General features: G+C 34.4%; 1 protein-coding gene across 2 annotated transcripts; it reads right to left on the bottom strand.

The window, feature by feature from the left end:
* Positions 1–1,533: 1,533 nt before the first annotated feature.
* On the bottom strand, positions 1,534–27,778 carry PIG-L (phosphatidylinositol glycan anchor biosynthesis class L). 2 transcript variants are annotated; one of them, XR_011332481.1, is made up of 7 exons: positions 27,247–27,778; positions 27,058–27,151; positions 21,411–21,507; positions 12,343–12,442; positions 9,485–9,615; positions 7,028–7,231; positions 1,534–1,670 (listed from the first exon to the last, which is right to left on the bottom strand). XR_011332481.1 is itself a non-coding variant. In XM_069827922.1 (6 exons), exons 1-6 carry the CDS (start codon positions 27,578–27,580, stop codon positions 7,094–7,096), a joined length of 894 nt encoding a protein of 297 aa, XP_069684023.1. In that variant the 5' UTR covers positions 27,581–27,727; the 3' UTR covers positions 6,946–7,093. The 2 variants fall into 2 exon arrangements, 1 of the variants encoding a protein (XP_069684023.1); XM_069827922.1 differs by lacking the exon at positions 1,534–1,670 and having other exon boundaries at positions 6,946–7,231; positions 27,247–27,727.
* Positions 27,779–27,798: the final 20 nt, after the last annotated feature.

Raw genomic sequence — 27,798 nt, 5'->3', positions numbered from 1 at the left:
TAAATAAACTATCTTGATGAAATAGTATATTCCACACTTCTCAATACTCTGCGAGGGAAGAGGTAACTCTACAGCTTCCAGCGATACTCGGGTAAGTTCGTGTCTGCTCGAGCCTGCTTCGAAGAAAACATTGCTTGAGACTCCCACTCACATCATCATGCACAGCAGACGAGAAGGGCTCACTTCACTGCAATAAGCCTGCTAACGATAGCTGTTTTCGCTTTTCGAAAACTGCAAGTAGCCTATCCTTTAGAATGAAGTATATCTCACAATCTCAGTTAAGGGGACAGGGAGGAAGGGAACAGCCTGTTCCCGCTGTTCCATGGAGGAACCGCCACTGCTAAATAAATGTAGGATTTCTAATATGACTGAAGTTATATAAGAACATAAGAGAAGAAATGTTAATTTTTATATGTTTTATCCTGTAAAGAAATGAAAAAGTCTACTACAAATTCAGTTTCTTACTAAAAGTTCAGAATCAAAAAAGATCTCAGTCTATGTCTGTATTTCTCTTTTGTATCAAAATACGTATTAGGAATGGTTAAGTCACACAAATAAGTGTGTGCCTATATATAATAGTCTGAGAATTTTCCTCGTTCTGAGGAACAAAATATTCTACACATTTCTTCTTCCACATTATATGATCAAGATATTATATTACGCTTCAAACAAATGTCATTCACTAATTAGGTAGGGCCAAAAGAAGAAAGTAGGCTATAATTCATGTGATTTTTAGACCAATACCTGAGTGTAGTAATAAAGACTATATTTGAAATGAAAAGTGTGATACTGTTAAAGATAGAAAGACAGTAATATTTTGGTCTGTCTAAATCAGTTAAAACAAACGCATTTAAATGTTATGTTTTATTTAACGACGCTCGCAACTGCAGAGGTTATATCAGCGTCGCCGGATGTGCCGGAATTTTGTCCCGCAGGAGTTCTTTTACATGCCAGTAAATCTACTGACATGAGCCTGTCGCATTTAAGCACACTTAAATGCCATCGACCTGGCCCGGGATCGAACCCGCAACCTTGGGCATAGAAGGCCAGCGCTATACCAACTCGCCAACCAGGTCGACAAACGCATTTAATTTGCTTATACACTGTAATAATGTGTTCACATACAGAATGATTCCTTTTGTTGCTATAAACTGAAGGGTTTAGATTATGTATTGGAAGCAAGCAGTTAGAAAATGAAAACTGTGAAAGATCTCCTACAGAAAAATGACAAGGAAATGCACAACATGCACAGGAATAACAAAATATCACAAAATAGTGATAAACTTTTCTTTAGATTGTTGTTGTATATTCACTGAATAAATTAGAAACATGATTTTTAAAACAGTGTGTATATATATGTACATTTCTACACAACTGGTACAGTATATTTAAATCTTCACAAAATTCAAAAAAGTTCTCCTTACATACACATGCACAATCAAAACTGTTGGACTCTTGTAGATATTGGACATGTTATCGAAGCTGCTAATGTATGAAGATCAAGCACCAATAAACCCAAAAACTGACCATAAATTCTTGATTACTCCTACAGATTGAAGCATTACTAGCTTCATCACTACAAATGATTCAATCCGAACACAAAATGTTTGGTGCTACTTCAGATTCTAACGCGGATCTGGGGATGCCATCTGCACAACCATGACACATTACTGCAACAAAAATGTAGCAAAAATATGTAGCCACATGCCTTACAATCAAATGATTCAGAGCCAATGCAAACCTAAGGATGGAAACTATACTATCAGCAAGCAATGCAGATGTGTCCAATCTTACATTATGTATGTGAAGAAATTGAAAATTCGATATGATGTGTATGTGTTATTTTTAACTATCCTGCACAAGAAATCAAACAAGTTTTAGTTATACAAATCTGGCTTTCAAGTATAGCTCTCTGAAAAGCTTTGAATAATTTCAATGGAAAAATTGTTCCAGGGCCAGATATTGAACCCTGGGCCTTTGGCTGAGCACATCAACACACTAATGACTGAGCTACCCAGGAATTGTACCAGACTCCGGCTGAATTATTCCCCTCATATCCACATACCTCAAGTGGGTTGACAGAATGCAGTGGCGGCTCCTGCATATTTCTTAAGAGGAGGAAAGAAGTTAACAGCACGAAATGACACCTTCTTGAATGAAACATGCTACAAATTAGCCTACATGCATACATGTAAGACCAGGTAGTGTTGGGGTTGGCCTTCCCTTCTGTATAGCAATAATCTGTTCTTGTAAACTGAGTTTCCTAAATTGTCCAAAATATATTATATTTTCACTTCCATTCATTGTTGAATAATTGCGCAAATTAACAATTGCAAGGACATTCACAACCTCTTAGCATTTTTCGAGCACACTACAGCATCACACGTATTGAAAGAGGCTAGCGACTAACTCGTAACCGGAACCGTTTTACAGAAATGGGAATGGGAAATATTCTGAGGAAAGCGAGAACACTGCACCCACCCACGTGGTCTGTGTTGCCACATGTACATTTTACAAGTTCAGTATCACATGCTTTTGAAGAATGTCAGTTATTGTTCAAAGCTGCCGGTGACTGATTAATTTTTTATGTTAAAAATTATGTAGTTTGGAGTACCTACTTTCAGTTTCAAATATATTTGTACAAAACTGACAACTTGGTTGTTGCCCTGTCTAGTAAACAATGAATAGAAGTGAATTTCAGGGGCCAACTACGTAGAACTACTTCCTCTTTGTTTTACATAAACCCGACTTTAACTTTCAAATATCCACGAAAGTTCCAAACCATGAATAGTAGCCTATATAAAGTGCAATGAATAATATTTTTGATTTATAATTTTAAAAAAGTTTACATGGTGTCTTTCATAGCGTTGCGTTAAAACTGTTTTTGTTGTGTCTCCTCCTAGATGTGTTATAGTCCAGTTGAATGCAACATTGTTAAGTGGCAGTGGTAGCGAGCTTGCTGCACGACCAGTCGGTTTCTATTTCCCGCCCATGACCGATTCAGAGGATATCCTCCCTCGCCATTCATTTACTTGCTTTAAAACTCTGCTTCTTTCTCTGGCCACTAGTGCGCTGATGTCTATGTGTGTTAACTGCAGTAGAGGAGGAATGGAGTGCCTTTCCTCCACACAGACAATCTCGCATCTTTCTCACAGTTTTGTACAGCACATGAGCGCGCATCGTTTAAAACTCGATCAACCGAGATTTTCTTATAGCTGTGAACTTAAAAATTATCGAATCTTCCTCGAATTTCAAGGCACATATTTTATTTGGTATTTACTTTCAAAGAAGAAAATGTTGTTTTCTAATGCCAGGCATTTGACAATAAAGTCATTTGACCTCTTGCACTCCAATATTTTTCGAAGATATTGTCATGGTTAGCCACTGATGCACAGATTTTGAGATGTTCTGAATCCATTTCTTGATTTGAGTTGCACAATGGACAGTTAGGAGACTGATATATTCCAATTCTATGCAGATGCTTGGCCAAACAGTCATGGCCTGTTGCCAATCTAAATGCAGCTACAGACGATTTGCGTGGTAAATCGGGAATCAACTGTGGATTATGATGCAGAGAGTTCCATTTTTTCCCTTGGGATTGTGTTATCAAATTTTGTTTGTTGAAGTCTAAGTATGTAGATTTAATCAATATTTTCACAGAGTAATACGTAGATTTAGTAACAGGTCTGTAAGTAGCAGTGCTGCCCTTCTTTGCTAAAGCATCCGCATTCTCGTTTCCCAGGATTCCACAATGGGATGGTATCCATTGGAATACAATTCTTTTATTAAGTGATATTAATTGAGAGAGAATTTTAGTTATTTCTGCTGTTTGAGATGAAGGTGTGTGTTTAGAGACTATTGATAGAATAGCTGCTTTGGAGTCTGACAATATAACTGCATTCCTAAATTTACTGATGTGGCATAGAAGATTCCTGAGACTTTCACTTATTGCAATGATTTCTCCATCAAAACTTGTTGTTCCATACTCAAGAGATCTATAAAGTGAGAAGAGACAGCACGTAACACCTGCACCGGCACCTTGTTCTCTGGAGATCAAGGATCCGTCAGTGTATAAATGAAGCCAATTTTGTGGAGGGTACCTAATATTAATTGTCTCTAAAGACAATTGTTTCATTATTTCAGTGTTTACTTCTGATTTCAGTATTTCTTGTGTTAAATTTAGATTATACTCTATATTTAATAGTGTTAAAGGGTTTGGTTTAATTTGTAAGTTTTCTTTTAAATTCGGGACATTGATTTTCTGTTTTAATTCTTGAACTATGGATATGAAACTTTTTTGAGTTTTTAATCTATGGAGAGGACTGTATGAATGCCAATTGTTTCCTGGTAATCTGATAAGTTTTTCATATTGAATCAGTGCTTTTTCTTCTATTGTCATTTTGATGCTGTTAATATTAGTGAGGAATACTTGAGGTATGTGCAGGGGCAGCCCGTCCTTATGTGCTACAGTGCTACAGCACAATGATATTTTTTGCTCAAATAAAGTGTTTGCAATACCATAGTATTTGATCTGCCATTTGACAATTTCCGTTGTTATGTTCATGACGCGTTATAGAGTGTTTAGTCTTCGCTCTTCGGTGCCTCAGGGGGTTCGTTGTGCTACTCAAAACTTACATGAGAATGTAGACAGTTAATGCGCATATGCGAAGCTGAAATAACTGCTCTGATTGGCTATTTTTACGCGGGGAAGTGTTGTAGTCAGCTTCAGCACAACACAGCTTGGAGATTGCAAAAGTAAAGCGTAAGGAAAGAATGCTTGTTTGTGGAGGAACTCGGAACTATGTACAATGTATCTGGTAATTCAAATGTTCGACTGCTGCTGCCATCTAACAGTTATTTGAGGTACCTCCTGAATCAATCGGCAAGCGACGGAAAATTGAATCCCAGAAAATTGATGCCAAGGAGGTATGTAACCGTATAATTCAGGAAACTACTCATCGTTTCCAATCTTTAAGCTACCTAGACGCAACAAAATTGTTAAACAGCGAATTTTTTGACAATTTTTTGCATAATTTTCCTGAACGCGAACTTGAAGTTGCTGTCAACAGCTATACTGTACTGAACAAAAGAATGTTAAAGACACAACTTGGAGTTCTGTACGGAAGATCCGACTTCCGAAATATAGATGGCTGTTCAATTGTTACAAAACATAGTCTCCAACAATTCATGGGATCCATTCTGTGAAGTAACGAAGTTGTTAAATATTTTGGTTACAACACCAATGACCACTGCTGAGCCAGAAAGATGTTTTTCTTGCTTGAAACACATAAAAACGTTTTTAAGGAACACTATGTTCCAGGATCGCCTCACTGCTCTTGCAATACTGTCAATAGAAAAGAGTATGATGTCCAGGATGGAGGGATTTAACGTTTAACACCAGGGTAATTGACAAGTTCTGCAGTAGGAAGGAACTCCATATTTCGTCACTAGGCGAGTCTCAAATTAAGATAAATGCATGTAAGTGTATACAGTAGGCCGATATAGAGATTGTAGCACACTCATTATTTTGACCACCAGCCGCTACTGGGTATGTGGATATAAGGGAAAAAATTGGGTAGCTCAGTCGGTAGATGTTGGCGCACTCAGCCGAAGGTTCTGGGTTCAATACCTGGCCCTGGAACAATTTTTCCCTTGAAATTATTAAAGTTTTAGTTAGTTTATTAATACACTTAACTTCATAAGAAGAGAACTGATGGTCATATTAGAGAGTGTTACAACAGAAGCTGTGAAGCTTAAGCACTGTGTGATTTCAGCGTGCACCAGTATAATATACAAACAACAAATTCTTGTACTTTTTGTTGTAAAGCAACAAAGAGAGGAAACAAGGTACATAATGCAATTATGCACGCTATTTAAAACAAAAAAATTAATTAATGTAATTATAGAAGTAGATATAATTTTCTTTTGTTTTATCTCGTCACAGAAAAATATACAAAATATCTGAAGAAGAAAATGAATGGATTCCTACTAGTGTGCAAAAGTTTGCTGGAATTTTTTTGAAATCAGTCCTATTCAATATTGAGATAATGAATTATTTTTCAAGAGCATATAAAACTATAAAAACGTAAAAGATTATCTTATATCATATAAATACGAAATGATATTTCTACAACTCAATAAATCATAAGTCATGTGTTGTACTTAGAAATAGTGTAGCAGATATTTTTCAGAATACCTTTCATTAATAAAGGAATATGTGCTGCTTAACCATGTTAACTCTCACTGGATAAATGTGTTACCACTTCCTGTATTTTAATTGCAACAATGAAAGGTAAATAAAACCACATTATCTCATTGTCATAGAATGATATAATGTTCTGAAATTACTCCAAACAATTTTCACTATGACATGCATCAAATACTCAATGAATTCAATGAAGTCTCAATATCTCAGATTCATCATAAAAGTCTTTATTATAAAATAATCACAAACAATATTAATATCATTACAAAATGCATTTAACCTGTAAATACTTGGAAATTGTATATCATAGTAATTAAAATTGTGGAGGACTTCATTGCAATATTTATTATAAAACAAGGTACCGTAACAATAGTATTAACAATATTAAGATTAGTTTTATAAATATTTTAGCGGCCTCAAAGACGGAAAAGCTGGCTGCACATGTATAGTCTTATGGAAATTACCATCATCAAGCCAATGTACTAAAATTTTATTATATGATGTACACTACGTATGTATAACATAATTATGCATGAATACAGGAGCAATATCCATACACCTCCAATCATAACCAAATATATTCTATTTCCAAAACTCTAGTCGACTCTAATAAATCTGTAATAATATCTTTCAATGCTAATTTTATCTTGAATATAAAGCCAATAAGGTTAATGACTGAAGAATGCCATTTAATTCATTTTGTCAATTTCAGAAATAATTATTATCTATTACTACAACTACCAGCTACTACTACATTAGTTTACCACTACCACCACCAATACTACTACCACTACTATAATATTACCTGTTACTGACACTAACCTATGGATGGAAAATGCTGAAACAGACTGGCAGTACAGTCTGCCGATTTGTACATTCAACACTTATTTAGTCATCTAGCTCCAAATCCAGTTCTAGATCCAAAATCTCGATTTCCTTAAATGTGTTAACAATTGCATATCGTGAGAAATTCATATAAAGTTTCCGGAACCATACATACTGTGACTTATGTGCAGCCATTGCCAACTGTAACAAAAAGAGTACACAATTTTTAGATTAAATTATTTGTACAAAAACAATTACAATTACAACTTATTTGAGAAAACATCACAAAACATATTATTTTTCATTGATGATGATGATGATATTATAGTAATAATCTCGATCATAATAAAGTATCATCAATAATAACAATTTTGTATGGAAAGTAGCCTATTTAAATTAGTTGCATCAGGTCTCACCGAGGATTTCGGTCACCAGCCGCCACTGCACAGTGTGACCCATAGGTAGGGCTGGGCAGTATTTGAAATACATTTGTATTTTGTAATTTGTAAGGATTTTCGAAAGTATCTTGTATTTCAAATACTTAAAATACTTTTTTTTTTTTCTTCTTGTCCTTCAAGTTTTGGTTTTGGATTTGAAGAATGAACTTTTGTCTTATTTGCCTATCCATTTCAGATCTGCTAGTTTTCTTGCCACAACTGATTCCCTTAATGTCATAAAGAAATCTCCAACAACATCAAGGATCCATCACCCAACACTTGCTAAATGTTCAGCATTATGGAATGCGTCTAGGAGACCCAAATCCTCAGAAATTATATCAGGTGTCTTGAAATATTCATCAAAATTTCCTTGCCCAACTCGATGGATTTCTCTTCGTGACTCAGTCTCTCAAATATTGCAATTCAAACATGATATAAACAGGTGTAACAGAGAACTGCTCAGCTGGTTTCACACACATATTCTGTGTCCTCTTCTTATCATTTGGTGAGGCAGTGTCAGATAGCCATCTCATCTTCAATGGCAAAGGGACAACCCTGTGCACTCTAGAGGATTACCCAACAGTGAAACAAGCTTTTATAAAGTATAATACAAGTTTGTGTACCTCTGCGCCTGTACAAAGACTGTTCTGTTTTGCAGGATTTATTCATTCACAAGCAAGGGGATCCTTACCTGATAAACTTCTTGAGAAACTGTTTTTTTTTTTTTAAGGGAGCAGTAATTATTCATATGTAGCATAATTTCATTGTTCACTGGGAAAAGGAAGAATGTTCAGTTTCAGTGTTTATATAAAATTTCGAGGTAAAAATACTTTTAATGTTAATATAATATTTTAGATTTTCAGTAATATTCTTATTTCTTTAGGCCTATATATTGTATCGAGTACTTCAAATACAAATGTATTTTGAGTATTTGAAATACAAATGTAGGTATTTTGGTTAATTTTTTAAAAGTATTCTGTATTTGTATTTCAAAATACAATTTTTTTAAAGTATTTTGTATTTGTATTTCAAATACTTGGATATCAGTATTTTGCCCAGCCCTGCTCATAGCTTTCAGCAGATCATTAAGGGGATATCTCAACTTACCTGCAATTCATGAAGGTAACAAATCGCAATTCTGATATACAAAAGTTTCATCTATTCTCACATACCAAGCTGTTATTAGCACACAGTTCTGTGTGACCTACGAATTTCACATGGTGCTGGTGCCACATAGGTCTATGTATCTTGTACAGCAATTGATCGCAAACATTTGCAATAGGTTCAGAATCTCTTTAAACAGGTGAGTATTAGCAAATTCTTTCATATGTATTCCTTAAAACGGGAATGTTACAACGAGGTTCCACTGTAATGCATAAAATGCAACGTTAAATTTTATGATAGGAACTTTCTTGTGTTAAATATTATTCACGTACCTTTCAATTTACTTCAGTTATTTACAAGATTGTTTTGGAATATCAATTGAGAGAGACTTATCATTTAAAATTATGTTAAAGCTTCAAAGTGCCTTATTTAATTATTAATAAAAAGTGCAATAACAACAAAAACGACAGACACTAAATTGGTAACAATGACCACCACAAGCTACAGACCACAGCCTTCTATACTTGAAATGCTACTGCTGTAAGCATTCCAGGAGTTGACTTATCAAATACACATGTCTAAATACACAATGAATACAGTCCCAGAAGGCTGAGGTTTGGATTTACGAAGCAAACAGATAGTATTCTTTGCTGTGAAGAAATGCAGAAACAAATTTTTACAATCACATTTTTTCAGTGACAATATGTCATTTTTCACTAACGGTATGTTTTCTGGCCATAGAAATCAGTGGCGGTGGCAGTTCTGAAGATGACCGAAAATAGGTCGAAACATGTTAACAAGGTACGTGAATAATATTTAACACAAGAAAGTTCCTATCATAAATATTCAGGAGTGATACAGTGTTAAAAGTTGTGTAATCAAGATGTGTTAAATTTTAGTTCTGAGTTCTCACCTTCAAAGTCTTGCGTTCCCTGAGTGAGATAATATACAAGTATGAAGACATGAGGTAGCTAATTGGAATGTCCAACATAGCTGAGTACTTCCTCAGTGTATTTATGGACTCCAGTGCATATGCCTTGCAGTCTGTAAACAAATAGAGGGAACATCATGTTAAAAAAATTCACTGCCAGAAGTAATAGAAAATAGTGTTACTTCTGTATATGAAGTTCGTCCAATCATGTAGGCTAAGTACTAATCACACTTTTTTTTTTTAATTTTAACCATGTTGATAAAATGTGTGGTACATATTCTGTCATAACTATGACGGGAAGATGGCTATTGGTGACATTCTATTCTCTGATGGAATAATTGGCATCAATGGCTAAATTATATTCTATTCCACAAATGAAGTAAACGAAAAGAAAAAGATAAAGATTTACTTGAAAGAGATAGTATTTTCTATTATGAAACCACAACTCGTGAAACACAACACCAGACATTAATATCGCAACTATTTAGTAATTTTATTAAATTATTACAGTAAGTCACATTCTTTTGTTCACAGCTAAGGTATTGTTATATTTACTAATTTTAATTCAGATGGATATCAGAATTCCTTAGTCAAAGATTCATTGCCACTAAATTCAATAACTCACTTTCTAGTTACAGACAAACATATCGAGGTCTACCCCAGGGCGCTGTCCTCAGCACAACTTTATTCAATATTTATATAAATGACTTACCCTCCTATTAGAGGAATCAAACATGAAAACAGCACTATTTGCAGATGATATAGTTTTGTGGACTTCCGGATCTCACAGACATAGAGACAAAATTCAAAATTCTGCTCTTAAAGCTCTAAATCAACTACATGAATGGAATACATCAAATTTGATGACACTCAATTTAGGCAAAAGTAACTACCAAATATTTTCACTTGGTAAAAAAGAAAGAGAATTCAATATCCAATACAATGGCCAACACCTCCCTAGGACTTATGAATCCAAATATCTTGGAGTTATTTTCGACAGTAAGTTAACATGGATCAACCATTTGAAATATATTTCTGAAAAAGCTCGTAAAAGATTCTCCCTTCTGAAAAGACTAGCAGGAAAGAAATGGGGTTTCTCTAGGAATACTTTGAACACTACATACAAAATGTTTATACAGCCAGTGCTGACGTACTGCGGAGAAATTTTAATTACTTCACCTTTCATAAACGAAATAGAACGTGTTCAAAACCAAGCTCTCAGGCTCATCACTGGTGGAATCAAAACAACGCCAATAGATTCTATGAGATTCCTCACTAATATTAACAGCATCAAAATGATAATAGAAGAAAAAGCACTGATTCAATATGAAAAACTTATCAGATTACCAGGAAAAACTTACAGACCTGTTACTAAATCTACATATTCCTCTGTGAAAAGATTGATTAAATCTACATACTTAGACTTCAACAAACAAAATTTGATAACACAATCTCAAGGGAAAAAATGGAACTCTCTGCATCATAATCCACAGTTGATTCCTGATTTACCACGCAAATCGTCTGTAGCTGCATTTAGATTGGCAACAGGCCATGACTGTTTGGCCAAGTATCTGCATAGAATTGGAATACATCAGTCTCCTAACTGTCCATTGTGCAACTCAAATCAAGAAATGGATTCAGAACATCTCAAAATCTGTGCGTCAGTGGCTTACCATGACAATATCTTTGAAAAATATTGGAGTGCAAGAGGTCAAATGACTTTATTGTCAAACGCCTGGCATTAGAAAACAACAACAACTAATTTACAGAATAATTTATTCTTATCCTTTATAAAAGTGATATAAAAGTTATAACCAAATTAATAATGCGTTTGCGTATACAAAAACACTCCCAAAAATAATATACACTCATGAAAAAAAAATTTTTTTTTAATTATTTGATTAACAATATTTTCACAGTTACAATTACACATATATAAAAACTAAATATAAACATTTACATAGAGATAATAAATTTTACAGGAGAAAAAGTTCGTCCAAAGGGCTGGGCTCTGGAAGAGTTCCCAAAACACTCATTGCATTTCCGCGTTGAATAGCAATACTTAAGCATTGACGAAAATAAGTAGTGCAACGACAATCACCAGTAATGGAGATCAAAATTTGGCCGATTTGAGATACCAAAACTTTAGCGTCATGACTCCAAGGACCGAAGGTCTCCACAGCAAATGGGACAAAGATATAATTGTCTAAAAGATGAGCATATTTATTGACTTTATTCTTCACAGCTAATTCAGCACATGCTGCGCGTCTGGAGGTATTCGGTAAGTGAGATGGAGCTAGAGTGTCAACACAAGTGGAGTCCCAAATTAAAGATTTTCCTCTAGACCTTGGAATTAGGGTGAGAACATCGGGTCATTTACCATCTGCGCGACTAATACCTAGTGGTTCCAAAAGAGACGGGATGCCACAAGAAGTCAGAGATCTTTTAATGATATCATTGAGTGATACCACACTATTTAGTTATATAGCCAGCATAAAGCAAGATCACCAATGAAGTCTATACAGGAGAGAAACACCAGAAAGTCCCCTCAGGAGAGACGAGTCTGTACAGCACAATATTTTATTCTTAAACAGGTGAATTTCATTGAAAGAGTCGAGAATAAAATATGTTGTTGTTGTTTTCTAATGCCAGGCGTTTGACAATAAGAGGTCAAATGACTTTATTGTCAAACGCCTGGCATTAGAAAACAACAACATATTTTATTCAGGACTCTTTCAATGAAATTCATCTGTTTAAGGGCGATATGAATGAACAATGCCAAATATATACATATATCAGCAATTTATTTTTCAGATCTTCATATTACATGTGTAACTCACATGGTGGTAGCTTCCGTTCCATGCAGAGGTATGCTGCAGCATAAAATATTGATACATGATTCTGATGTCGACTAACACCCAGTTTATCAAATGTTATTACCTGAAACATAAAACAATATTATAAATAAAGCAAAAAATGTTCGATATACAGATAACGTGTGAGGGAAATGGGGAAAAAACCAGAGGCAATATGCTAGTCCAAAATTTTCCCCTGGCATACCTCCATTTAAAAAAGGCATACTCCCTCCCTTACAACATACACATACATGATTTGCATAACACATTTTTTTGTGCGGTCAGTAACACGAATTTTTTAAGTTGCGCAACACATTAAATATTTTAACAAAATAATTTCAATTTACTTAATTTATTTACAAGATTGTTTTGGAATATCCATTGAGAGAGACTTATCATTTAAAAATATGTTAAAGCTTCAAAGTACCTTATTTAATTATTAATAAAAAGTGCAATAACAACAAAAATAACAGACACTAAATTGGTAACAATGACCACCAGAAGCTACAGACCACAGCCTTCTATACTTGAAATGCTACTGGTGTAAGCATTCCAAGAGTTGACTTATCAAATAAACATGTCTAAATACACAATGAATACAGTCCCAGAAGGCTGAGGTTTAGATTTACGAAGCAAACAGATAGTATTCTTTGCTGTGAAGAAATGTAGAAACAAATTTTTACAGATCACATTTTTTTCAGTGACAGTATGTCATTTTTCACTAATGGTATGTTTTCTAGCCATAGAAACCAGTGGCGGTATTCTATACCGCACATCATACCGTCTCACTTCCCTCACTATATATATGTATATATATATATTTCAAAATGAAGGTGAATTTATAAAAGGAGACAGATGTCTAGATTTTCCTATTTTGAGATCCTATATATGTTCTGGAACTGTAGAGAGAAGATTCCAGTCCATTTTAGAACTTATCAATAAGCCTTCAAATCTGCAACACATTTGTCTTCCTTAAATTGAACATTCAAATGAAGCACAATTAAAACATTAAAAATGTCTCAAAATACATTTCAAACGAACTTAATGTATCCTACAGCTTTCTGTTCATTGTCATTTATTTATTTTTTTAAGAAAAACTTCATTGTTGAGTCCTAAAACTATAGAATAGTTCAATAAAAGTAACTGTACAATGAATTATGCACCATAAGGTAATATAATAGTACATTATGCAACGAGCCTATAATGGTAGTAATTAAGATGCAAATATGATTGTTTATGAAACGAGCGCTTGCGCTCGTTTCATAATTTTCATACGAGTGTCTTAATTACCATTATAGGCAAGTTTCATACGACTTTTTATGCTCGACCATATTTCTAACTTGTAAGTATTGAAAATTAGGTCTTTTTATGGTTATGTGCGAACTGACCTGAATTGTGAGATGTGCGCAGACGCGAAAGTATTGATTTTTTCCGAGGCAGAATGTCATTGACCTTGGCACAGAATAAGAATGAACATTAGTGTGATATAAGCTGGAAATTGATTTAGAATTGAAAAACGAGATGACAAATTGAATTTATTTGAATATTATTTACAATTAACGCTAATTATTATAGTAACAGAACATAACCTTCTGCGACAGTATTGGATTTCCAGCCTCCGTGACTTTTCGCTAATTGTCTGTCGATTGCATATCCGAGAATAATCGATATAACAGTACAAAGCTGACTTGTGATTGGTTGAGGACCTGTACTTTAATGAGTAGGTGTACTTTAATGACATGCATTAAAGGACTGCTACCAGGTGTATAATTACTACATTTCGGCATGGTCGAGCATAAAGTAAGTTATTTCAGATACAAATCGGACACGCAGTTAAGGCATTGTGCTGGAAGCTGGAAATTCGCGGTTTTGATTCCTGATGTGGTCATGGATTTTCTCCACTGATCTAATCCAGTGGGTCCCAAACTTTCTCAAGGAGCAACCCACTTTTGGACGATACTTCATAACTTCCATATTTTGACACTTCCCCATAAAAATGTTTGCATTTCTAATTCTCACCTTCTTGCTACATATCCTAACCAGCACTAGTGGCGTAGAAATATGTTAATTACTTCTGACGAACTGTGAAGTTGATTATGTAATTTCTTGTTATACTCTTACTTCAGAATAACCAGAATCTCTGCTTCTCTTTGAGAAAGGGATAATATGTTTTACAAAATTAAAAATATACAATAATAATAATAATAATAATAATAATAATAATAATAATAATAATAACAACAACAACAACAACAACAACAACAACAACAACAACAACAATTGATGGAAACAAACAGCAGTCAGATCTGTATCATTTGTATGATGAAAAGTGAAATAAAGAATCTTGTACATGATACAAAAAATGTAGGCTAAACTTTTTTCTTCTTTTTTTCGTTGTTGGTAACTCTATAGCATCTATTAGATGCTTTATGGTTGTGCTAACAGACGGAGTTACTTGTCAACAATGTGACGCTGAAACGTTCTGACGCATTTTTATATTTGTGATGATTGGTTAATATTAACCTGGCACACTCACATTCATACACATTTCCAGACTCTAGACACCGAAGGAATTCTTCTTCTTCTTCTTCAAGAAAAATTCACCGAGGGCCGAGCCAGGGAATCGAACCCGGGACCTCCTGATCTGGAAGCCAGCATGCTGACCAACAGACCAAGGAGGTGGAGGCTACACTTAAAAACAACTTTAGGCATAGTTCTAGAATACATGAGGTGTAATAAGACAAAAGGTGAGAAAATCATAAAAATTAATGTAGTCAGAAGAATGAAAAATGAAGATTGAAACGCTTCCGATATGTGATGAGAATGAGACAAGAAAAATGGATGAAAGTAGTACATTAGCAGAAGGCTTCAGAACAATTAAAAGAGAAAAACCAGATCATGAAATGAGGGAGTAATAAAGGTAATGTGGGGCAGACAAATCATTCCAAAATCAGTAAGTCTGGAAAACAGTATGGCGAAGCAAAAGTTAACTACACAAAGCTAACAATGTAACCAATGAGTTACATTTTTAATAGGTGCTACAGTACAGTACAGTACCTGACAGAAGTATGACTTTCAAATGTAGGGAAAACATTACTACAATCGCTTTTTAGATATTATGAACTCGTGTCACGCCATTAAACTAGAGGAAAGACAATTTCTGTATTTGCTGAGTCTGAAATGCACTTTTTTCCCTCCAAAAATTTATCTCAAAAACATACCACTTCTTACATATCAAAGTCTAACATTTCATGGGAGATTTTGATCAAAGTTTTGTTCATCATTATCTACGAAGCTGGATGGATGAAAAAGGTATGACTCTGCAAACACAAAACGTGTGGTCAAACCATCCTGGTGGAATGTTATTAAATAAACTTGCATCTTTATTATCCCGTCAGCTCAAGAAAGAAACCTTACAATAAACAATGTAAAGGATGTAATTGGTTCACAGCATCTATCTAACTATAGTAACTTCCTCTCAGTTTCATTCCACGCACTCTTATCTTCACCACACACGTGTTCTTTCTGAATATCACAGGTTGTTAGAGAAATGCCCTGTTCTTATCCAATCTTATTTTAGTTAACTCACACGAGCTAGCACAAGGGTAACATTCAAGGAAAGTCTGAAAACATTCAAAACAATAGTTTTCTCTCCACTCTTTACAGTTCTGTTACTTCTTATGATTGAATACTACTGTCCACATTTCACGAGATGATCCGAGCAAGGAATGCAAGGTTTTCCCCCACTCTCACAACTGAACATCGAGACAGAACCGGGTTTGTGTGCTCTAAACTTTCGCTATCAACTACAGTGAAAACATTGTCCCTCAGTAAAACATTAACTTTGTATCCGGATTATTAATTCATTAATTAAGTTAATTACGGAAAGCAATTATTCATTGACAGTGTTATTCTACACCAGTCAACGTAAATATTATATTTTTGGTTTACAATATAGTAATTAATACTACTACTACTACTACTACTACTACTACTACTACTACTACTACTACTACTACTACTACTAATAATAATAATAAATTAATTTAATTATTCAATTTATTAAGATTTTTTAAAATATACTATAGAAATTAAAATTTTTACGAGTATAATGCTGCATGTTATTTAAATGAGATATTACAGCTTCATGTGTACTTTTGAGCTAACTAAAGTTTTAAATTTGTTCCCCTCTCGAAGTCACGCCCGTGGTTAACTGAAGTTATTGTAAGTTTCAATAATTTAATGTTGATATTCTTCTTCTTATTTGGTATTACAGCCCAGGTGGGCCTTAACCTCCTCTATGGCTCTCTTCCATCCTTCTCTATCCATCGCCAACTCCCTCCAATTCCTTATTCCTAATCTATTCACATCCACTCGTACACAGTTCCACCATCTTGTTCTCGGTCTTCCTCTTAATCTGGTTCCATCTGGGTTGTTATTGAAGACAATCTTCACTTTCCTTGTTGTTTCCATCCTTGTGACGTGTCCCAACCATCTCAGTCTTTGACATCTTATGTGCGCCTCCAAATCCGATTCCATGTACAGTTCGTATATCTCATTATTATATCTGGCTCTCCATCCATCCACTGTTTCAATTGCTCCGAATATCCTTCTTAAGATTTTCCTCTCAAATACTGCTAGTTGTTTGCATGTATTTTTATTCAGAACCCATGTTTCTGTACCATATGTTATAATGGGTCTTATTAGGGTTTTGTAAATCTTGATTTTGATTTCTCTAGATATTATTTTATTTTTAACAATTGGTAAAAGTGAATAATATGCCCTGTTAGCCAGATTTATTCTTCTTTGTACCTCATTCCTTAGGTCATTATTTGCTGTCAATATTGATCCGAGATATGTAAATTCTTTTACTTTTTCAAACTTATATGTTCCCATTTTAACTTCCTTCACTTGATCATTTTGTCTTTTGGTGACTGACATAAATTTAGATTTCTTTGTATTTATTTTAAATCCCAGCTTCTGAGTTTCCTTATCCAATGCTATCAAGGCTTCTTCAACATCTTGTATCCTTCTTCCAGTGATGATGAATGTTGATATTATAAGGCCCGATTGTATAAACCATTTAATCTTAGATCAGAGGTTAAATTGATCCTTGTTTCAGCTGAACTTGGAATTTTGTGTTGTATAAAGTCTAATCCGAGATTAATTTGTCTCAAACTAAAGTCAACTTTGACTGAAGAAATTTCTCCGATTAAGTTAGATGATCCAAGTTCAGTCATTTCTTTTCTGTTTGAAATATACGAGTGACAGATTGTGCAAATAAAATATCCATTATTATTAATATTAATAGATATGTTAGGTACATTTATATATATTTCTTTCAATTTCTTGCCTTAATACACAAACATTCTTATATTTTATAAGGCTCTATCGTGTTCAGCAGTATCAAATAACATAACCTATAATTATATTATGTTTATAACAACCATTAATTATTAATGGATATGATAGGTACATTCATAAATGTTCAATTAACTGTATTACTAAACGAAAATTGTCGTTTTATAAAGCTTTATTATGTTTAGCAGATCAAACACCATAACATGATAACAACCTGGAGAGCAGTCAACCTTCTTCTTATTGTCCGCCATTATTTACATTGCAAAAAAAAAACAGTGTCTCCAACAGAGTGTAATACGGAAAGTCGCCAAAAGGTATTGTATAGTCGCTAGATTTCTCATTATCAACAAAGAAAGATTAAATTTTGTCACTATGGGGTGCTAAAAAGGTCACTAAATCCCTATTTAAGCAATATAAAAGTTAAAAGAAATTGTTGTTGAAAAAAAGTTAAAATCGCTAGAGTGGCAACACTGAACAAACCTGTATAACATGGTCCGCGCATCACGTATTTCACCTGTTTATGCGATGTTGCCAAATCCTTTTCACGTGAACTTAGATTGCATTTGAACCAAGATAATTTGATCGCAGAAAAGTTTTATACAATAGAAGAAGTGTCTGAACTCGGTTTACTTTTCGATCTTCGATCAAAGTTGATCTTTAGTCAGGGAGTTTTATACAATTGGGCCTAAGAATATTATTAAGTCAGTGTAAATGAAATTAGTATTAAATTACAAAAAATAAATAAATACCTGCGTATTTAGCAGCGCTTTCTGTAGCATTCATCAAAGGACACAATAATCACTTCTGCCTTGCTTCTTCATCACACATCTTTACTACATTCGCTATACTTTGTCGTGCTTCACTATGCATAGTTTTTCCATTTTTACACTTTGTGAACATTATGATTACTGATATGTGACACTACTGAAATCAAACAGAACTCTACTTCGCTTTAAAACTACTTAACTAAATATTTCACTGACTAAACAACTGCATAACTCATTGTCTAACTAAATTACTAATTTAAGATAATTGTCTAATTAAAGCCAATCTGGCACGATCTTTAAGTTAACTTAAGAAATTAAAATCTGATTTAAGAATGTTTTAATATAAACTACACTTGTTATCCACAGTATTCACAACATCAACATCTTACAATAAAATCTCAACAGTAACTAAAATGCTTGCATAGTTTGCAAAACCAACGTTTTCAGGTCGAGTGTCACTGAACTTTGTCCCAGGCAGTCAATGGCACCCCCTCATCTACCTGCCCTTTCAGACGCGCTGAGTTATTGTACATTTCCTTACCCTCGTCTCTTACCCCGCAAGGACCATTCCCCCTCGCAGAGATCATCTCGTGAAGTGTGGACAGTCCACTGTTATAATGTCACAACTGTGGAGTGGGCTGTGTTGTTTTATAGACGTGCTTCTCTTAAAAATTACGTCATTCTATGAGCAGCTGTTGTATGAATTGATAACTGAGTGTTGAATGATGTAATTCTTATGCTACATTAAATTTGAAATTAAAATATAAGGTATTTTCATAGAAGACGGGCACTTGGTTGAATGTAGTAAGTATTACCAACTTCTTTATTTCAGAGTTAAATGTTAGTGATCTTTTAGTGACTTTTACATGTTAGTTCTAGGTTTTTGTACTAGGTGTCGCCGTGATTTTCTTTTAATTTTATTGGTTATAGTTGTCATTTGTTCTAGAATTTTCGTTACTTTTGACTGGATAATGACGTTATCAGTTGTTCTTGGTTGTTTAATGTGAGTGGTGTTATGTTGTGTCTGATGGCTAAAGCTATTGAAAGTTTCTCATTTTATGATTTTTGTGATTTTCTTTCGATTTGATTGGTTATAGTTATCATTTATTCTAGAATTTTCATTAATTTTTCATGGATAATGACGTTGTCCTGATGTTCTTGGTTGTTTGACGTGAGTGGTGTTACATTGTAGATTTGTCTGCATTTGTCGAATGCGCATCATCATGCTTACGAAAAGCCACTTTTCAGTTCCAATAATTTATTTTGTGTGCACAAGGTTGGAATTTTGAAGTAAGAGGGAAAGGAAGGAAACCGTGTTCTGAAATTTATCTATTAAATTTTGTGTCGATTTTGGTTTAGTTCTTTCGCTGGTGAAGAAGGATTGTGTTGAATGTTTTTCTGTGGTTTAAAGGAATTATTTACTGAATTTTCTGTAGAAGTTAAGATGTAATAAGTGTTCGAAGAGAATTTCATTTAGTGTAAACACGTGGTTTATTTATGCAAAGTTGACTGTACGACAAAGTGTTGGTTTAGTTCTTTGTTGCCTGCATGGTTTAAGTTTAGATTGCCTTAAAGCCTGTGTCATTTATACTGGAAGTGAAGAAGTTGTCGTTGAAGACGTCGATGAGAATTGAATTTTATTTGATAAGACGATAAATTATTATGTTTTGTTTTGTGTTTTAGTGATTTTTGGGGGTAAAGTGCGGACGAAAACTGCCAGAAAAGTACTACCACCTATGAAGTTCGAATGCCACGAAACACCAAAAAAATCGAAGGCGAAAAATTAAATATATTTTCATTTTTTTGGAGGGCTTGTTCTTCTTTAAAAATATGAATATATATTTGATTTTTCATCTTTGATTTTGCGATGTTTGGTGACATTTGGATTTCATAGTTGGCAGAACGTTTTTGGTAGTTTTCATCAGCCATGTTGGATTTTGCCCGTCTTCTAGGAAATTACCAAATATAATTATTTATTTAACACATAATAAATAAAATAAAGATAAATGCTAGAATATAAAATATATTGGACTATACGATTTTATGCCGATATGTATTGTAATAGATGGCAAGTCATGAGACATCACAACAAGTGCATTTGTTAACATCAGGTTTCAGTATTGAGTACGATGGATAATAGTGTTGGATCAGTTTTAATGTAGATGTTACATAACAAAGCCCAGGAGGCTTAATGAGCCAGTTATAACCTTCAAAATGTTCTATTAATAAATCATTTAAACCAGTCATGAGAAGGAAGTGGGACAACTGGATGCAGTCTTCAGTTTTTAAGTGATGCCAACAGGAAGAAGTCTAGTATTTTGAATATATGTGAGCATCTAAATTTTGTGGAATGCAGTGAAACCAGAAGAAGTGTAAAATCATTTAAGAAATTGGTGTTAGTAATACCTTGATGGTAGCAAAGATAATTTATCACTTGAAGACAGTAATAACTCTGTGTCTGATTTCAACAAAATAGATGTATTTTTTGTATTAAATATATGAGATGTATTAAAATGATTTTTTTCTACAAAATGTCCACAGAAAAAAGGTTCACGTGCATATCTTATACGGCAGCAAATATAGCAAATTTATTTTAATTTATAGTACAGACCAGAAACAAAATTTTGGCCAGCTGAATTTTGTTTCTGAATCTGTACATAAAAAGACCAAATATACTGTATATTCTAAAAAACTATGTAAATATACAGGGCATGCCATTGGTCTTACGAAAGTAAAAGGAACTGCTTCTAAAATTAAGCAATTTGGTTTAATACACTAATAATTGAAGCCAAAATGAAATTTTTTAATGCCTAAGGAAAATTTATTGAACTTTGGCCATACTCTTAAGTTACTTATAATTTAACAATGACACTAGATTAGTTTAAGAAATAAACAAGTAGAATTAATATAGAGCATGTTACTTACAGTATCTATTGATAAAGCTTCAATATGATTTAAAAGAACATTTGCTACTATATCTTCACGCCATCTCACTGCAGGATCATCAGGTAAGTATGAACTCCTAAAACGAGAAAACGTTACCTATTTAAACTCAGTTGATGTTTCTTACCAGAGAGATGGGGGGGGGGGGTCGATTCTCATCAGACCCTGTGAAGTATGTGGTAGACAGATGCAGTGGAACAAGTTTCCTCCAAGTATACCAGTTTTCACTACCATGTTTGTTTCACTGATGCTTCATTATATAATTTGTTACGAATGATATCTGTTATTTAAAAGAGATATTATTATTGATCTTCAAATAAATTAATACCAAAGATAAAAAAAAAATAAAATTTAAACAAAATCATAAACAGATCAAAGCACTGCAAAAATATGTAGATTTACTTAATCAGAATGAAGATAATAACTCGTTACAAAAAAAAAATCTATTACTGTACATGATGAAGAATTACACACATATATCAATAAATTATCAGGTTTAAATTTCAATAATAAAAAATCAATCTATTTATGTAGATTCATTTTCCGGGCTGAGAGGCCGTGGTCTATTAGTTGGTTTTATACCAGACGTTTCGTCTGCAACTGCGGCAGACATCTTCAGTGGAGTGGTATCCGAGGTCGCAAGACTCTTCTCGGCGTACCTGAGGCAACTGATCCTGTGTCTGGTTGTGCGGGCGTATTTATAGTGCGGCTCGCGGGCCGAGGCCTGTTGTCGCTGCGGTCCGCGCCGCTTTGTTCGCTGCTCCCGTTCTGGGTTCCGTCCTTTTGTTGTAGTGGCTTCTTATCTGTTCTGTTTAGGACCGGGTACCAACACTTGTTTAGCTTTACGCCTTCTTCCTTGCGATTAAAGTTGTTGTTATGTTTATGTATTTCGATCGCTTCTCTATGTAGACGGGGGAAGAAGTGCGTCGTCGTGCTCAAGATGTCCGTGTCCTTGAATCTTATGTTGTGATCGCCCTCTTGATAGGCATGTGCTGCCACTGCCGATTTGTCAATCTGTCCTAGGCGGCAATTCCTATTATGTTCTGTCAGTCTCGTTCTGACGCTCCGCTGTGTAGTACCGATGTAGACCTTCCCACACGAACACGGAATCCTGTAAACTCCGGCGGACAGCAGCTTATCTCGTTTGTCCTTGGATGACCTCAGCATGTTCCGGATTTGCTTGGTCGGCAGGAAGGTCGTTTCCACTTCATGACGCTTCAGCACCCTGCTGATACGGTCCGTCACATTCCTTAAGTAGGGTAGGAAGACCATGCCCTTCTTAGTCGCTCGTTCCTGTGACCGCATCGACGGTGTTACTCTGGGGCGCATGGCTCTCTTTATCTCCGGCCTTGAGTAGCCATTGGCCATGAGTGCTGTCGATACATGGCTCAGCTCCCGTTGGATATGTCGTGGCTCGGCTACCCGCCTGGCCCTGTTGATCAGGGTTACACTGCAAAATCAATCTATTTGATGGTTAGAATTATATTTTGAGCATATTAAAGTGTGTTACCTTAAAAAAAAATTAAAAGATATTTAAGAATGTATTATGAAACACATTGAATTTACTATTCATATCTTCATTATCATTTACTGATTTCCAGGTTTTATTATATAATTTAGCTTCAGAGTTCTTTCAAGATGCTTCATTTATGACTCTTAACCTAATTTTAGTCTGGTGTTTTGATTCAGCAATGTTATTGCATATTATTGTACGGTTGCCGGAAATTGCACCGTCATTGCCACTCTTTCTTGAACTGAATGTGGTATCCTTCTTTGCAACCTTAGGCCCTACCAAATTAATCAAATATTCAACGTCTGTAGGTGACATTCTTGTAAAAGTTTTATAATGTCCACCAACTGTTTTGAACTTGAAATCAGCCAGCAAATTTAAACCACCACATTTATTTCTACTTGTATATACCTGTGTTTGCCACCATTGCCTCTGTTTCTTTTGCAAGCAAAGTGCAAATAAATATAGGCTGCTGCAGCTACGTCCATGATTGAAAGTAGGAGTACTTGAACTGGCGAAACGCTTGCAGGCTAAGTGTTGCGGATTCCGGCATGGCTTGGAAAAGTTTAACGCGCAACCACAGTGCATAACCTTGCCCCGAGTAACCTTGGCGCGCGACGAGGTTGCGATACAGGTTTCGGCACACATGTCTGTACGAGCCTGTACATCTGACTGTGTAACAAGCGGGCCCCGGTTCAAATCCTGGTTGGAGGTTTCTCCAGAGCTTTTCCTCAACCAATTAAAGCAGAATATCATCATCCATACTATAGCCTGTGTTAAGTTTACGGTGTGGCATGCTGTAGCCCTACTAGAACAAGAGTGAGGCCATTCGGCTAACCAATCATTCACAGTATAGGAGTTTTTTTATTTTTCATACTTAAAAAAAAATTATAGTAAAATCACTGTAACCAAAGACCTATGTAATTTAATAAATAAAACACTGATAAGAAAAAAATCTAAGCCTGTAAACTATGAGGGATGTTTATTTACTTCTGTGACCTTTATGGGTGATTCCATAGTGACACACGTAACATTTTTTAAGTACCTAACTATGATCTTCACAGGATGTTTAATTAAATACTTAGTAATTCATGAAAAAGACATTACTGTCTTTTAACATAAGCATTCCTAAATATAAATACAAATTCTTAATGAAAAGGAATAATTAATAATGCAAAAAATATTAAATATTGTATGGTGTGACAGACGAACATTTTCTTGCCACTAGATTTATTACCAAAATGGAAAATGTTCATATTATTGTGCCAAATGACATAAATGCATTCAGTTGTTTTCCAAACAATTAAGACACTTGTGTAGTACATGTAACTGCTAAATCACGAACTTCAAAAAAAAATTAACAGTGCCATTAAGAAACGAAATATTGCAAATATGTTATGACACACGAACATTTCTGTCATGTTGGTTAGTAATTGTTTTAAATGCACTATAAATACATCACTTCTTGTGTAAGTCTTATACACTATGCCTACAGTTCTTATTATACAAAACAACACTAGATTGCACAAAAATACACTTTTAAATTTAAAATATCCACGGTTGTTTACAACCATATGTGGTGATATTTCCTGTGTAATGTCATGTGATGAATATACCAATATGTCAGCCATTTGTAGTACTTCCCTTCCTTAGACACCACAGACACTTCAAATTCTTCGCCACCACAATATTTTGTAACTTCACATGTAGCCTATATTTGACGTCTTTTTTTTTACTTGGTCATTTAATGACACTGTATCAACTACTAGTGTCAATGGGATTTGTGATAGCGTAAGGGTAAGTTAATTAATGTTATTAAATAAAACGATTTTAAATTAATATCAGAAATTTAGTACCATTTACGTAATGTGCAAATAATTACACCAATTTATTTATACATAGGCCTAGTATGGTGGCTACCTATTTACGATATAAATGTACTGCATAAGCTTGGTTTTTTATATGAAATAAATTAACATAAACCAATTTTTGTAAGTTTTTAATTCAAGAAATTAAAAAAAAATAATATTTTATACGAACTTTGGGCATAAATTGTCTTATGCTAATTTTAGGCCTACACACTATATTTTTACAACAGCTGTTGTTTAGTCTGTCCAAAGACAGGTGTGAACCTCACAAGTGATACCAAGAAGGCACCACTTATGAGGCAACTAGGCCAGGAGATAATGGGATAGCGTGGCCAATTCCTTTCTCCCTTACAACAGTTATGGAACACATTTTCAAGAGTGTTTAACCTACAGTTAAAAAAAAAAAACACACACAGGTGCATGTGCACGCACACAAAATGATCTAAATCAACAATAAGTATTTGAAATTCCACTACTAATTATGTTTAGACGTAAAGACCTCCAATAACAACAAAAATTGTAACTGGATTTTAAGATAAACCTTAGTGACACACGAACATAACATTTTTGTTCATGTGTCACAGTCATTGTGTTACGTGTGTCACGTGTTTTTCTTGTAGAATACGTACATAAATCAAAATGTTGTCCATATAAGAAGTTGATTGTTATGTGATGTGTCTCGCTTTTACATTTATGAAACATGAAAAAATGAAATGGTTTTGAAGAAATATAAACAAATGTCCATTTGAGCGTGACACACGAACTCTCAACCTTTCCTTGTAATAATTGCAATCAAGTACGAAATAATCATTGTATTACGGTTTCTATGCATTGTAATTATTAACAAAGGTCCGCACTTCATTATTAATTGCATTTAACATAAAGAAGTAATGATTTATTTGCCTTAAATGTGCATTCAAATATGTGATTTCTAGTAGATAATTTCACGCTCTTAAACCACAGACTTCTTGGTGCTTTTTCTCCCACATACGTGTTGTTACACAATGAGTGTTGTCAGATTAAAAAAATTCGGATCATAACGAAAAAAATGGCATATAACAAGCAGAGATTCGTGAGATTTTTATTTTTCGTGAAAATGTCGCATTTTCGTGGAATGACCCTTATATCAATAACGCTTCGAACTTCTCTATAAAATAAAGTGAAATGAAATAGAATAGAATAAAACAGAATACAATAAAATAAAACAAAAATATTAATATAGAAAAAGTTTAACATAAAAATACTACATAGCTATAAATAAAATAAGTGGAGATATTCTAGAACTTAAATAGAAAATCAGTATCATATCTTACTTACTGGGTGAATAAATTATTTCCTGCGTCCCCCCAAAAAAGGCAACTTTAGTCATCCCAGAGGTGCACTCCATAAGCTGGTTATGGAGACAGCACTATCGGTGGTTCAACAAACCACAAAATATTAGGAATGTAAAGTATTAAATATAAGCAGTTGAAACGTCATTGGGAGTGAGAAGTTACACCAGAAGGGAAAATGGGTTCTATTTCTGAATTTTTCCCATTGCTCTAATCTTTCTGAACAGACGATGGCCCTGGGTTCACTCATTCTCCAAAAGAAATGAATACCAATGTTTGCAAAGGTGGCCAGCAAATAGGATTGGCACTGCCACTATTATTCAAAGCCGACTGTCTTACAAGGTGAAAGCCTTCAACATCTTGCCACATATGAGCCTACACACCATACACCTGCGAAGTGATGTGCCCGTATTCAAGTTTCAATAAACTCACTACAACGCAACATGTTGGTATTACAACCTTGTATATGGTAATAACCCAACAAACCATTAACTTAACATCAGTTATTCTCTCTCTCTGAACCAAAATACTGATTTATCTTTCCATTATGTGATGGACTAGTCGAGTTTTTAAGGCACAACAGTGTTATGATGTTAATAAATGTAACATCATAACACCGTAACACAACAATTATTGTTGCCCAAGATATAATTTATTATTATGTACCGTCACCAGAACGTTGTTTTTCAAATTTGATACTGAAACTACATGAATTGTGTTTGGAGAAAATAGCCTATTGTAAAATCCACATTCTAATACAAAATAAAAAAAAAAATCAAGATTGTGTATCCCAAACGTATATTATTAAACTGTCATTAAATTTTTTTCTAAAATTCCATTAATAAATACTAAATAGACATCCTCAACGTAGCTTCTACGTTAAATACGTGGCAGAAAATTTATGAAGGATATGTTCTCACTTGCATAAAGTGATGTTGCTGTCAGGAATGCCAAGGATTTTACAGCTGTCCCATAGTTCCTGTCTTCTTATTGAGCCCTCTTGGTTGTAATCCCCTATGAACAAAGAGATTATCACAGAAAATCTTAACTTCTTCCAAAAGATCCTAATTACGGAGTTACACTTATGGTGTTGAAAAAGTCAAACTAACCTTCCGAAAGGCACAATAGAAACATTTGGCAGTCACCTTGTTGAGCTAATTTGAGTATAACGGGTCCAAAAAACATACATTCATCATCTGGATGGGCTGTCACAAATAACACCCGTTTTACTGTTCTTAAATGTCCATAATTTGATGAGATCTTCAGGTACGCAGTTGCAAAATAAAAAACGACACAAACGCCAATGTATGCCAACACTGCAAAAGTCAGATGTTCCATAGTTTCTTTGGCATATTTAAAAGTTTCTTGTACAACTAGATCACTAAGTTTTCTCAAATCTTCTAATCTCTCATTAAGTGGAAATACTTCAAGCATGACCGACATTAGCAATGACTTTTGGGTTAACTGCTTCTGTCAAAAGTTATTGAACTTCTCTCTTTTCACAGAGAGAGTAATAAACGACGCTGAAGCATACCTTCAAAGAAAATACTACTTGTAGGACATATCACACAACATATTTATGTTTCTGAAACATTGCCACCAGTCTCGACATTTTCAAAAACAAATGTGCACAATAGCTAAATATTTTACCACTTGAATCG

This window comes from Periplaneta americana, chromosome 6 (genome assembly GCF_040183065.1).
Source record: "Periplaneta americana isolate PAMFEO1 chromosome 6, P.americana_PAMFEO1_priV1, whole genome shotgun sequence".
NCBI classification, from domain to species: Eukaryota; Metazoa; Arthropoda; class Insecta; order Blattodea; family Blattidae; genus Periplaneta; species Periplaneta americana.
Note: the sequence above shows the minus strand (reverse complement) of the source record. Positions and strands in the feature narration are given on the sequence as shown.

Bases quoted from the DNA above. Each gene is read 5' to 3' on its own strand.
- PIG-L (XM_069827922.1), bottom strand. From the start codon at position 27,580: ATGTCGGTCATGCTTGAAGTATTTCCACTTAATGAGAGATTAGAAGAT. The intron at 21,508-27,057 runs GTGAGAACATAT...TTCTCGTTTTAG, and splicing joins AGCAACATCACTTTATGCAA to GAGTTCATACTTACCTGATG. The intron at 9,616-12,342 runs GTGAGTTACACA...ATTTGTTTACAG, and splicing joins GGAACGGAAGCTACCACCAT to ACTGCAAGGCATATGCACTG.